The sequence below is a fragment of the Magallana gigas genome, chromosome 3 (genome assembly GCF_963853765.1).
Source record: "Magallana gigas chromosome 3, xbMagGiga1.1, whole genome shotgun sequence".
NCBI lineage: Eukaryota > Metazoa > Mollusca > Bivalvia > Ostreida > Ostreidae > Magallana > Magallana gigas.
Genome location: NC_088855.1, coordinates 34636702 through 34651731, shown reverse-complemented (window position 1 = coordinate 34651731; position 15030 = coordinate 34636702). Strand labels below are relative to the sequence as shown.

At 32.1% G+C, this 15030-nt stretch overlaps 1 protein-coding gene across 2 annotated transcripts; it reads left to right on the top strand.

The window, feature by feature from the left end:
* Window positions 1-120: 120 nt before the first annotated feature.
* On the top strand, window positions 121-13429 carry LOC105338362 (type 2 phosphatidylinositol 4,5-bisphosphate 4-phosphatase). 2 transcript variants are annotated; one of them, XM_011443456.4, is made up of 8 exons: window positions 121-257; window positions 6398-6576; window positions 6812-6918; window positions 7159-7255; window positions 9634-9686; window positions 10854-10944; window positions 11049-11103; window positions 11620-13429. In XM_011443456.4, the coding sequence occupies exons 1-8, from the start codon at window positions 209-211 to the stop codon at window positions 11706-11708; spliced, it is 720 nt and encodes a 239-aa protein (XP_011441758.3). In that variant the 5' UTR covers window positions 121-208; the 3' UTR covers window positions 11709-13429. The 2 variants fall into 2 exon arrangements, with proteins under 2 accessions (XP_011441758.3, XP_011441750.3); XM_011443448.4 differs by lacking the exon at window positions 121-257 and adding an exon at window positions 5734-5876.
* Window positions 13430-15030: the final 1601 nt, after the last annotated feature.

The window sequence follows — 15030 nt, the reverse complement described above, 5'->3', positions numbered from 1 at the left end:
TTTCCTCTTCAGTAATGATACCCGTAATAAGACATTCCTTAAAATGTAGTTTTCCGCATTTGTTGTTTCACTCCAATGCACAAATTTCTGCAATGCAAATAAAAAAAGTTATCTATTTACTATGCAACCGGAGGCATTTAAATGTATCAGCACGACTGACAAACGATTAGACAAGAAGAATTTATATCAACACAGCGCCTAGATCATCATGGCGGAGTGTGCTCACGAGACACCGTATGATAACCCAGACTTGAATTGTAAGTATAAATCTACCGTAAGTTACAAAATGCAGCCATATTAATAATTTTTCGAAACATTCGATTGATTTTACAGCTACTGATCGAAAAAAAAAACCCGAATCCCTTTGTATAACTATAGAATTCTGAGCGTATGAATGCACGTATTCCATGAACAACCTTCATACACACATGAACCACGACAGAAAGCATTATCAAATGCAAAAATGTTATAATTACAACGATAAAGGTAATCTATGAGCGCACAATAACCGCTGGACAAAAACAAAGCGTGTTGTAGCTCAAAATCCAGATATTTATACAGTCTACGTGTATATATAACCAGTTTTGATAAAGACTAGAATTTAAAAAAGGGGGGATATTTTCATATGCTTGAAACTGGCATCATATCAGATTAAACTATTTATGCAGTTTGCATAAATTAATCAATCTGCGTAATTATTATAAAACCAGTTTGTGCACTGAACGCAAACCATGAAACGCCTTTACCTGTACGGGGGTTGTTCGGAAATTATTGAGACATTTCCTCTTATTCCTTTAGTAAAAAAGATAAACCCTTGAAATTTCACCAAAACGTAAATCAGGATAGAGACTATCAATGTGAAAAGTTTCTTGTTCATGGCATGAATAGATCATTCCTGGTAAGCTGACCAACCTGCCTTCGTCCAATGACCCGGCGCAACCGCAAACTTTTCGCAATGTCATTTTAACGCTTCTTATTGCTCCTGTGTTTTAAACACCTTACAAACGAACGAAAATAAGAATTATTCTTTATTTATCATCTTTTGTTTTCATTTCAAGATGTCATCATTTACATTTTCTGTCATTCTTGTTATTTTCAGGGGGAAAATCGAGTTATTTTTCCCGAAAGTCTAATTACTGCGAATGTCTCCTGCAGTTATTTTTTTATTTATTTTAGAACTGTTGACAACAGTTAGTGTGTCAAAAGTACTTGATAATTAATCCCTTTGGCCTAATTCTAGGTAAACAATCAGTGAAAAAAATATGATGAACTGAAGCTCTATACCTTGTCTTGTCATCGTATAGTTTTTTTAAGCAATTGCTTGGCATTAAAAGGTCTTTTTCTGAGATTTCCACCAGTTTGACGGTTTTTAATGCGCCGCCTTGACGTCAAAATTCAATGTAAAGTCGTTGTCAGATTTCTATTGTTTGGTAAATATATGTGTACCATATCCGTATTTCAACTCAAACATCAGTGAAACTTAATCAAAAGTTAGTCGCAAAGAATAGCAAAATGAACATATTTAATTTGAATTCTTTTATCATTAACTGTAATTCTACGGACACTTATAAAGTAGATGTTTAAGTTATTAAATCTCCGAGTTCATGGCTGCGCCAGGTACCCCGACCACCGACTTGTTTAGCTATCGTCGTTAACAAAATATTAGATATTCTTTTATTATTACTTTGTTTTATTATTTGTTGGCGTTACTTCAGTGTCTATGCCAATTTTTACCAAAATTCGTCAATAAGAAAAGAAAATATTCGAGTTGTCTCAATAATTTCCGAACAACCCTCGTATATCCGAAGCTTTTGTATTGGCGTCATGAGACAAAAATCATTCAACCAATGGTATTATTAAAGAATTTTGAAAGATATTATATGTAAGCATTTCTGAAATCTGATGTCTCAAACATCAGTTGTATTTGTTTGTAGGGTTGTTTTATCTGATCGGCTACTTTTACCGATATTTATGTGGATTAAAGAATTTATAACTGAAATACTTTCACCGGTTAAGAAAGTTTAGATTTCACAATATTTTACCAAAAATACGTTTTAAAATTGTTTGGAAAGGTAAAAACGTAAAATCCCCTGCAGGATTCAAACTCTTTCACACAGATTCGTAGAGACACCCCTAAACCACTGCACTACGCTTTTAGGTGACAATATTGATATAGCCTACTATTTATAAAACAACGCTTGATTTTATTATTTACTTCGATAAATAGTACGTCACAGCATGGAGGTGTCCCATCTGATACCTTAAACACAGAAAATATATGAAATATTTGTATGTACCACAATTAGTTATCTTTTTCCCATGGCCCGGGCTCTCAATCTTCATGTAGTAGTAATACGTGTATAAAAAGATACTTAATTAGGAAGCGTTATATATATCTATATAGGTTTTCACGATTGTAACTGATACCTATAATATTACCTGTAACCTATTGGGCAACATTATTGATAAGTCCATTCTGAACATAAGGATTGTTTGTAATACATGAGTTTGCATGCAGTTTATACTGTGTGTTTTTTTTAAGATATCAAAATACCGGTACACTTGATAATATTATTATGTATATAATCATTTGTTATTACAAATATATATGACTACTGTACAGGTTCTTAAAGATCGATGTCGCAGGGTGATAGTCTTAGAGATCGTAATCACAAGGTAATATCTGCGACCCGCCCAAAAGGTCAGCAAGAGTAATATGTATCTTCAAAACAAAACACGATTTGATACTGTACATCCTCAACTTTATCTAAGTAGCTTAATATGTAATGCCCGTGTCATATGTTTAAAATATTCATATGATAATCGACATTTCAGTGCGTACTCACCAATACACATAATTACTGATAATTGTGTTTTTTTAAATATACCACAGGCATCATTAATTGTAACTCCCCCTTTTGATTTTTTATAATAAAAATCTTAGGCCGATCGACACCTTTTATTCAAACGTTTTTCTCTTAAATCTACATGTCATCGATGTCTCATCGATACTGGTATTATTCCGGAAGCCTGGCTGGTCGGGAACATAAAACCAATATACAAGAAAAAGGGTAGTTATGCTGACCCACTAAATTACCGTCCGATTACTCTTTTGAGCTGTCTAGGAAAGGTTTTTACTTCTGTATTGTGTAGAAGGTTAACTACTTTTGCTGATAATGTTAATCTTATCAGGGAAAATCAGAGTGGTTCTAGAGAAAATTATTCTACAATTGACAATATGTTTGTTCTTTACTCCCTGACTGAACTTTCTTCACTGAAGAAAAAGAAACTCTTCTGTGCTTTTATTGATTTTAAAGCTGCATTCGATAAAGTGTGGAGAATAGGATTATGGAAAAAACTTATTGAATATCAAATTAAAGGGAAATGTTTAAGGGTTGTTGTCAAATATGTATAATGGCTGTAGATCAAGAATATTTTATAATAATGATTTTTCCGAATATTTCCCTTGTGAGAATGGTGTCCGTCAGGGAGAAAACTTATCTCCGTTTCTTTTTGCATTATATCTTAATGATCTTGAAGATTTTTTATCACATGAAAATGTCACAGGACTGAAAAGCCTGTCTGAAGAAATTGAACAAAATTTAAATTGTTATCTAAGAATTATGATTATGTTGTATGCAGACGACACTGTGCTGATGTCCGAAACCAAAGATGATCTACAATATCAGCTTCATTGTTTTCAAATGTACTGTGAAAAATGGAAATTACAAGTGAATGTTGAGAAAACTAAAATTATTATTTTTGGTAAAGGTAGACAAACCTCAAATGTATCATTTCTATACAATGGTAACGAAATAGAAATCGTCAAGGAATTTAAATATTTAGGAGTTATATTTTCAAGAACAGGCTCTTATTTAAAAAGTCAAGAGAATTAAATCTATCGATTGATTGTCAACTTGATATGTTCGATAAAATGGTTGTTCCAATTTTACTGTATGGTTCTGAATTGTGGGGTTTTGAAAATTTATGTATCATTGAAAAATTGCATCTTAAATTTTGTAAACTTGTACTTAGTCTTAAGACGTCCACACCAAATTTTATGATCTACGGTGAACTTGCTAGATATCCATTGTGTGTGAAAGTAAAAATTAGAATGTTGAATTTTTGGATAAGATTGATGAAAGGCAAAGAATCAAAATTGTCATATATATTGTTGTATAATTCTTTACGTAGCCTTACACAAATCAACAATTATAATTTCAAATGGGTTGAATGTATACAGAATATTTTACATGAATGTGGTCTAAGCTATGCCTGGTTGACGCAAAATGTAGAAAATGAAAAATGGATTTTAAATGTTATTAAGCAATTTCAACAAAAATGGGTCTCTGATTGTAACGCATCTAGTAAAGGATTGATCTATAACTTGTTTACCAATAACATTTTTGTACCTAGAAATTACATAAACTCTGGTGCTTATATGAATAACATTACTACATTAGTTAGGTTTAGAACAAGCAACCATAAACTGCCAATTGAGACAGGCACATGGAACAATGTACCTAGAAATCAACGATTTTGTAATTTATGTAAAAATAACATTGGCAACGAATATCACTATATTATGATATGTCCGGAATTGAAAGAATATAGAAAAGCTTATTTACCATCAATGTATTTTAGACGACCAAATGCTTTCAAATTTTTTGAATTATTTTCATGTAACAAATTAGCTGTTATTAATAACTTATGTAAATTTATCAATATTATTAATAAGAGAGTCAACTCTCCAGGTTGATGTGTAAAGTATACACTCTTGCTTTTTGTATAATATTGTATGTATTGTATATTTTCTCTATGTTGTTTTATACAATATGAGAATAAATAAAATGAAAATGAATGAAATGATAATATAACTATAACACATTATTAGCTTAAAGAAAATAGCAGCATTTACTCCATAATGGAATTTACTGATTGCGTCAGTATTTAAACCATATTAGGTCAACTGCAAACCATCAAACTGATTATATGAAATCATCAGTGAATTTTGCATATACATATGTATTTGTGAATATATCTAGATAATGAAAAGATATGCAAGGGTGTAACGTAAAGCTTTGAACAGAAAAAATTGCCAGATTTTCCCATCGTAATTTAAAATCTTCAGGAGAAAACATCCCCAGACACATTTCTCCTTGATCTGCCAATGTTCTTCAATTATGAACCTGCTTAGACAAATAATTATGAACCTGATAATTAAAGAATTAAGTTTAATATGGTTTATAAATCAAAACACTCAATCCTGATTTGGAAAATTGAGATTTTTCCTAACTCTGTCAGTTTTAGGTACGTGTTGTAATAATATGACACGCCAAATTTAATTTGTGAAACATGTGAATATATATATACACAAATATAAGCAAAATCCATTGTACAGACAGAAAAAATTAGATTTGCATTTGTAATTTATAGTTTAAATAACGTCAATAATCAGTTAAACGTTTAACAGATAAAATATATAGTTAACGAATCGTCATCGTCTCAAGCCACGGGTTTTGAGTCCATTCTATTACGATGACGAATCGTTAACCTATATAGTTTATCAACTGTGAAACATTGCTTACATCTAACTCAATTTTGCAATAGGCGCTCCCCAGCTAATTTTGTAAATTACGAACGATATCTATTTATATATGTCTACCTATACTGCTAAAATCAAATGGATTTTATAGTATAGGGACCTCCTATCTTTTTGCGAATTTGGCGTGCCATAGGTAGTCCATCACCAGGTCACATGATTAAGTCATGTGATTTCAGTTTTCTATCGGTCATCAAGATGGCCGATGGGGAGGAAAGAGCGCCTTTGCTTCGGAACGTTATATCAGAACCCCCACCTATTTATTCTTCACAAGGTAACAACAGAGATATTCCTTGTAAAATCTTTCGTATAATAGGTATTAAAAACAACAGTTTTGTCAGTTGTCACACTTGATTTGTGTTAAAGAGGAAGTTTATACACCTGTGTACATATATGCCTGTGTATACATTTTATTAAACCTGTGTTAGGCCTATATTACAATGATAACACAAATGTGCGAATGGTTGATATACGTCGTTTATTTGTGTTTCAATTGATTTTCTCAGAGTAAAAGTATAGGATTGCATTTGTTAAAACAGTTTAATGATATTAACATTTTTATTGCATAATACACTGTGTTAAACAATAAACTTCAATCACAACTATACAACGGGCCATAGTGATTTACTTCTGATACCATATCTTAAAAATATATATCAGAGATGATTAAATAGTCAACCAATATTACTTGATAGGAAAGGTTTTTACCAAATATCAGGTGTATGTATAATGCCAGCTAGATAGTTATGGTAGACCTGAGATAGCAATATTCACATATTAGTACCTTTATTATAGCTCCACCTCCTGGTCAGGTGCCTCCACCCTATCCTGCTGATGAGTTGCCACCACCCTACACCCCCACTCCACAAGGGGGAATCCCCATGATCAACTGCAAAGTCTGTCAAGCATTGATCAATGTTGAAGGAAAGCAAAACCAACATGTTGTGAAGTGTAATGTCTGCAATGAAGCAACAGTATGTTCACATTAAGTGTTTATTCAGGAAAGAGAGAGAGAGAGAGAGAGAGAGAGAGACCTTAAAAATACATTTAATAGATAATAATTCAATAAACAATAATCAACTATGTTAAAAAAAAGGATAAGAAATTTGGTATTTGCATCTGCAGCTTCTATTCTATATGATGTCTGTAATTAAACATCTAAACAATTTTGGGGTAGGTTGATAAGGATATTTTGGATTTTTTTTATAGCCAATCAAGGGACCACCTCCAGGAAAGCGTTACATACGATGTCCATGCAACTGTTTGCTCATCTGCAACAGTACTGCGGCCAGGATTGCATGTCCCAGACAAAACTGGTAGGAGGAATCTTAAGCTTCAGTTGCTTTCTCTCACATTAAAGTCATTTCAATTGATTCCTGTAGTTTAAAAAACATGACCTTAAACTAAAAACATACAAGTGATATGAAAAATTAAAAAAACAGAAAATAAATTATTTATTTTAATTTTAATTGTATATGCTTTGTTGTAATCAGATGCACAGATTAAGGCGCCTTGTAATTTTTTATACATCCTGTATGTTTTGTTCTTTTAATCAGCAAGAGAATAATCAACCTTGGGGGTCAAACACATGTTGTAGTGCGCAATCCTGGCTCCGAGAGATTTACCTGTGGTTACTGTAATCAGGTGTTTGTGGTAAGTCTTAACTCAGTTTGACTGGTTTCACACTGGATTTATAATTTAAGAAATTGATTCCTGTTTATTTTTGTGTGGTGTTAGGTCAAGGTTTTTGAAGAATTGAGGTCAAAGGCCAATTTACTTACATAGGTTGAATTACCTGCGGTATTCAAATTTTGTTGGGGTCATACTGCACTTTACTTATAAACACTGAATGAGTTGTTTGATACCAATACTTTTGAATTTTTTCAGCTCACCTATGCTGAAAGCTCAAGTGAGCTATTCTGATCATGTTTTGTCCTGCATCCATCTGCCTGTAAACTTTTACAGTTTCTTACTCTTCTCAATAGCCGCTAGGCCGATTTCAACCAATCTTGGCACAAAGCATCCTTGGATAAAGAGAATTCAATTTTATTAGAATTAAGGGCCCCATTTACTTTTAAGGGAAGATATTGAAAAATTGTTGTTCTAAATTTGCTAGAATTTAAAAAAAAATCTGCTCAATCTTGGCCAGAAAAGTTTAGCTGTGTGGAAGCATCCTCATGTATATTCAAGTTTGTTCAAATCATTATCCTTGGGGTTAGAGTAGGGTCACAAAAAAGGGGTTCAAATTTTACATAAGAATATAGGGGATTCAGATCATGATTATAGGGCTAGGGTGGGTCATAATGGGGGTAGGGGGGATTTTACTTGGAATTATGAAGAGAAAAAACCTTTAAAAATCTTTTTTAAAACAGTTTGCCCAGGAAAGCTGTAACTTGTGTAAAAGCATCCTTTGGTAGTGTAGATTTCAGTTTGTTCAAAACTTGATTCCTGTGTGTAGGGTGGGGCCACAGTTGGGGGTCAAAGTTTTACACAGAAATAAGTAGTCTAGAGATAATATCTATAAAAATCAACTTCTTCTCAAAACCGTCAGGGTAGGGTGGTGCAATAATGGAACTTGAATTTTTACATAGATATACCTACTAGTATATAGAGAAAAAACCTTTAAAAATCTTCTTTAAAACTATATGGCTGGAAAATCTGTAACTTGTGTGGAAGCATCCTGCAGTAGTTAGGATTCAAATTTGTTAAAATCATGATTTGTGGGTCCAAATTAACATTAAAAAAAAAACATTAACAGAGTATTTTCAAAAATTTGAATGTTATAATACATGTATATGATCAATTTTGTTTAGTCTGTCCCAAGTTATTGCTTTCATCACTTTTTTATGATTTTTAATAAAAATAAACATACCTGTTAAAGAAATACTGTTGAAATTGATAAAAGGGAAAATATCCAAGAAATCTTCATTGACACTTTATCATTATTCAGTCATAAAAGTTCACAGGAACGAAATCAAATTTCTTACGGAGAATTATAATGGGAAATGTTTACCGGTACATCTTTTCTCCATTTGAAACTATTTGGAATACTTCGCACAATTTTTCAACGTTATCATTTGGGCTATTTCATGCCTTATGCAATGCAAAATCGCAGGAGACTTTCTATTTGGGTTGTGTATTAAACCTGAAGCAGTAGAGGGGGCATTTCAAAACAAATAATCTGGACATTTTTTATTCAAATTGATGAACCTAGTTTGAGCTCAAAGATAGTTATGATTATCGTAATATCAAGCGAAAAGTGATGGAAGCAAAAGCTCGGGACAGAGTATAGTTGATATCTATAGATAGTCTAAGATATATACTTGATAAAAGGTAGTCTTTTTAAGGTGGAATAACACACATAGAAAAATCACTCAAATTTACAGTAAATTTTTCGATTATGAAAGATATGATGATAAATAAACTATCCATGTGTCAAATAAGGGAAAAATTTGCAGTTTGGGGATAAAAATTTATTATTTTAAAAAATTAATTTAGAAAGTAACAACAAAAAGCCCTTGCCGGATTTGAACTCGGGATTTACAAGACTGAGACCTTATCCACTCGGCTATGGAGTAAGTTATATGTTGCCATCAAAAAAATTCTTTCAATGAAACGAAATATCGCTTCGATCAGAGGTCAGCCATTTTGTGACGATGTGTTATTCCACCTTAACCACCTTTTTATTTCCTTGATGTAATGATCTTTGAAGGCTTATTCACCTCCTGGTTATTAAGTAATTTGAACCAAATTTTTCCTCTATGAAGCATCTGATATGATAATTATAAAGTAATTGTCATTCAATAGTTCAGTGACATATGATATATGTACCCGGTGGTTTGTAAACTTCTGGTATCAAGTAGTCATAATTTTGTAAGAAAAGTCACAAGTTATTAGCGGCTAAGTTTGAAGCAAAATAACATAAATTGTTGTACCAAGGCCAAAGGTATGGTGAGATCAAATGTCCATGAAATGTTAATAATGTTGAAAATACATATAATGATAGATAAAAAAAAAATTTTTTGTTACAGTTCAACTCAGTAGGATGGAGTCAGCTTGCAAGATGTCCACACTGCAGAAGAGTGTAAGTAAAATCTAATGTTGTGTAAATATTTGATAGATATGGGTAACATGCAGTAGGATGCAAGTATGATCAAGTATGATCAAAGAGAGTCATTAATGGAAAATGTTTAATTTGAACTTTTTATGTATTTTGGAATCTTTCCTTGCACCAAATTGACTCCAAAGGTCAAATTCGATTTCGGGTATGATCGAGCAATTTTCGACAGAATTGTGCTCCTTGGACATAGAAAAATTCCATTTATTTGCAGTTTCCGTTTATTTTCTTTGTATAGGATGCACATATTGAAATAAAATTTGATATACAGGTTTATCATAATAATATCTATATCAAGTTGAATTTTGGGTTATATTAAGCATTTTTTGATAGAGTTATGTCAACTTATGTGTCTTGGATGTAGAAAAATTTCATTTATTTGCAGTTTCCGTTCATTTTCTTCGCAGATGTTTCCATGGGAGGGGGGCATCAGTGTTTTACAAACATCTCTTGTTCTTCTTAAGGTGGTATTGGACACTTCCGTGTTGTGACATACTTCTGATTGAAATAAACAATAAAATCAAGTTAATTTTATAAATAGTTTCTTTCCCAAAGTTGTCACCTAACAGCGTAGCGCAGTGGGTTAGAGGTTCACTACAAATCTGTAAGTCATGAGTTCAAATCCCGCAGGGGATTTTAAAGCTTTTACATTTCTAAACAATTTTTAAACATATTTTTGGTTAAATGCTGTAAAATTTGAAAATTCTAAAACGGTGAAAGTATTTCATTTGATATAATGTACTTTAATTCACATTAATATTGACAGACATCCCATACCACCTTAAGGTTTTGTTATGCCTGAAAATTCTTTAGGAAATCTGCCCTCTAACAGATAACAAGGGAAGGGTTAGGAGAGGAGGATTAATTTAAATTAAGGACAATGAATGATTCTACAATTATGAAGCTTTATAAGCTATTAATAATGACTACAGGTTGGGGTGTATAAACTATGCCATATTTCCCCCTGAATTATTGGTTTATTTAGAAGGACAAAATGATATTTATGACGAAACTATGCACTTAATCTGTTGTACAGATTAGTTTATTCATGATTAAGATTATACTCTTGTATATATATATATTTATATACTTGCACTTATCTCAATATTTTAATATTTTTTTCTCTTTCTCCAGTTCCTCTTGTGATGCATCAAACCAGAAAACGCGCTGTGCAATATATCTGATTTTGGGAATCATTTTCCTTGGAGCAGGCATTGGAGTTACTGTAAATAACTAGATCAATTTCTTTATCAGAGAAAATGTTTTCCTTTTCCCTGCATCAACTTTCGTTTGTTTATCTATGGTGAATGCTTTACTTGATGATTTTAGGTTGGAACATACGAGATGGCACACCACTCTGGTGGGATCTACACTGTGTGGATAGGTCTGTTGTCAGCTTTATCAATACTCACACTTCCTCAATGATATTTATCTTGATAGCAGTGTTGACTTGTGTTAGAGATGTTTATGTAGTAAAGGTCATATCTTTATTTTCAGCTTTGATATGAATTGATATTTGCTGTTATATTTGCTCAGCATTTGATAATTTATATATTCATCTTCAACAGACTTTGCAGATCTTTTTGAACCTAAAATTGAAGCTTTTTAATTTTTTTTGTAACAGTTACTATCAAGGGGCGAGTTTGATCACAGGGGCTCGTCACGAAGTTTTTTCAACCTTTTATATATACCACCTCTATACTATAAAATACACAACTTGTGTATTTTATAGTATAGAGGTGGTATATATAAAAGGTTGAAAAAACTTCGTGACGAGCCCCTGTGGTTTGATACTTGTATTCTTGTGCCTGTACATACTTACACATTACATGTATTTTACATATATACATGTATTAAAAGGGCTTTGTGATTTATAGATAACTTTCCTTACCTTTTACAGGGGCTTTTGTGCTTGGGATTTTGTTCCTTGTGAGAGCGGCCTATCTGGGGTCAATTCGGGTCAGCCCCAGAGCACCCCCTCCTTCATAATGTTGCCATGGAAACCACCTTTGCAGAAATTGAATCCGAAGTTATACCCTTTGACTGCTGAAATTATAACCCCTGGTTCACACATTCCAAATAACAAAATAAGAATGATTTGTCAGTGATGTTGGAAAGGGCAAAGGTCAACGAGGACAAAGAACATGAGAACATGACTTACCGGTAGTTGTTAGAACTTGTTTGTATAGTAACTTTGTAATGTATGTACATGTATTTCTTAATGATTTGAAAGTGCCAAGATATTGTGTTGATATGTATTGTGTTGTCATTGTATACATTTTTGAATGAAATTACCTTCTTGTACACAAACCAATGTAGAACCTAAAAAGGGTCAAGATATTTACAAACATGTTTATATACATACTTTTTTGTAAATGTACCTTAGATTTAGATTTCCATTAATTACCTCCGAATAATTTCATTTCTATTCCAGTTTTTATGAAATGTTTCAGTTTGAACTAAAATACTCTGGTACTAAATATTCATACATGTATTTGTATAACCAAACAGGTTACAAATTCATGCTGGTGTTATTCGCATGGAGTACAAAAATTTTATGCATTGTTATAGCTTTTATAATATGGTTGACTTGTCCTCCTCCTAAAGCGTTGTGGTTTTATGAAAAAAATATTTTACAATTCATATTTCATTATCTTGTTTTCCTATTAAAATTTTTCTATATTTTCCTCCAATATACAGTAAAGCATAGACCAATGTTTATCTTTCTCTGAAATAGTGTACCAGTTTATCTTTATCTTTTTTATTCACCAGCATTACCAATGTTATTTGGGCTTCTAACATACTGCTTTCTCTTAAGATAATCATTCTGGAATTGGTACGCCAGTATCTCTATATTTTATTCACCAACATTCAATGTTAATGCTATTTGTTATAACGCTGCTTTCTTTCAACATAATTGTATGGGAACAAATATTGGCTCATAGTGGCTGTGATGCTGTAAATAAATCCAAGTACATGTGTAATGTATTCCTATTGTAATCGGAACATTTTATGTACTAAAACCTAACAGGGTAACTGGTTCCAACTTTTAAATACAATGTATTGGGCACAATAGACAAAATTAAGATTTTTATCCAAAATTATACATCCCTCAGAGCAATATTTAACCAATAAACCTCATGATTACCCAACTACCGTAATTACATCAATTAGCATCCAACAATATATGAATATGTAACTTCGAAAGAGTATCTGTTATCTATAACCTTTAGGAGTCTATTGCATTTTTTAAGAGATACCATTTACAATGCATGTATCCATTGTTATCCACTTTTCCTAAATGTCCTTTTCATGTTTATTTGATGCAACCTTTTGAATTACATATTAAGCTATTGTTTTGTTTGAAACATTTACATATGAATTACCGGTAATTTTAATCAGCTCTTGATAAATTATTGATTGATTGTATGTTTATTTTGAATCATGCATTTGTCAATTACATTGCAGGATAAAGATAATATATGTATCTAAATTGTGTAACTAGTTACTTGTAGTGAGAAATAAATTTAATGATCATTAGGAAAAGCTTTCCGAGTCTCAGATAAAATGGGAAAGAACAGGGGTGTACAAGGCGTTGCATATCCCCCACTCCGTGCAATGAAGACGAAAGAATTTCAATTCAAGTTGGAATATTAATTTTTTACTTGTATGCATTGTTTTCATAATAAATTTCACGATGGAAGTCAAAATTGTGCTTTCATTCTATAAACACGACAGGTATTGGCTTCCAAATTAAGCTGCACATTGTTTCTTACCTAAATCTTGGATCATATACTGTTCTTAATTGCAAAATTAGGTATGAATGGGTCCTGACTCCATCCTAAAAGTACTTTTATTTAAAGAATAAGTTTATTTTGATTTTTATTATTGATTTGTTAAAATGGAGTCTAGACCCATAATTGGTCAAATTCGTGGTTTTTTTTTACCAAAAATGTTTTACTGTATTAATTAATGTCAAATAGTTAAATTTATCACCCGTACTCTGATGTATCAACGTAGCTCACTGTGATAGGCGGAGGCTTGTAGTCCATCCTACTCCATGGAGAGGGTGTTCGAATCGTATAGACGGCGTTTTATTTTAATTCATTTGCCGTTTTGCTTTTTTATTGATTATGAGAAAAATATCTAATACCATTTATATAATGACAACAATTACGTAATGTTCATTTTCTGTACATACAATGTCGGATGAAAATAGCGCTAGCACAGATATGAAATTATGCTGTAATGCCTAGAAAGCATCAAATAAAACAAAGGAGATAAGTACCAAGTACATGTATTATTATATATTATTTGTTAGAGAATGCAGTTCTATATTATACATGTACTGTTGCACAGTTTCAAATGTAAAGATTTTTTATATGTTCATATGCCATTTTAAAATCCTGGGTACGGGGGGATTTGTCAGGCCTTGTACACTCTTGTCCTTTAATTGTAAATGGAACATTTACAAGAGAGAACACTTGGGTAACAGCTGCTACTATGTTTGTACCATATAATGGATCATATAACTACTATATAAGAAACACGACACTTCAATGGTATATAAAGATGAAGAATATTTGATAAAATGGAACTGTTAAATTTGAATCCTCAATACTTTCTTGAAAGTAAGCTTTACTGTACAGGTCATCATAAAATACAGTAAAACAGCCCTTTTAATCAGTTCATCCATTTAAAGGAATATCAAGAACTTCCTTCTGTGTTATAAATTTCTTTGTATCAGAGTTTTTCTTTATTAAGGGACATTGTGACACAAATAAGTCAAATTAAAGTAGTCCGAGTATCGCACTACGTCATAATACGGATTTTACAATATTGGTTCGACTTTTACAAAGCGTTTTTGATACCCGGTATTGATTTTGCTCTTCATCGCTGTTGTAAACAATGGCAATAATAAGCAATTACAACAGTAATATATGTATTCTATGAGAGATAGAAATGATTAATGTTGAGAAACTCGATTCTGTTAAAGTTAAATGAAAAACGAAGTTTCTGATTAAACCATGATCTCAGGTATGCTTATATCTTCTTTGTTTCGCCCCCCCCCCCCCCCCCCCTCCCCGAATTTTTCTTTTTCTTTTACTAAAACCGGGTTTAAATCTAGAGACAGAAGCCTTTTTTCAAATTTAATCAATCGTCAATTAATTAATGTTTAAATGATATCTAACATTGTTGACAGATCTAGGCTGAAAACTGTAGCAAATGTGATTTTTACGGCTTTTTTCGTCAGGGTCTACTTGGTTTAGATCTTATAGCGTGAAAAGTAATCCGTCAACATATAATTTTT

Bases quoted from the DNA above. Each gene is read 5' to 3' on its own strand.
- LOC105338362 (XM_011443448.4), top strand. From the start codon at position 5,759: ATGATTAAGTCATGTGATTTCAGTTTTCTATCGGTCATCAAGATGGCC. The intron at 6,577-6,811 runs GTATGTTCACAT...TTTTTTTTATAG, and splicing joins ATGTCTGCAATGAAGCAACA to CCAATCAAGGGACCACCTCC. The intron at 7,256-9,633 runs GTAAGTCTTAAC...TTTTTGTTACAG, and splicing joins ACTGTAATCAGGTGTTTGTG to TTCAACTCAGTAGGATGGAG.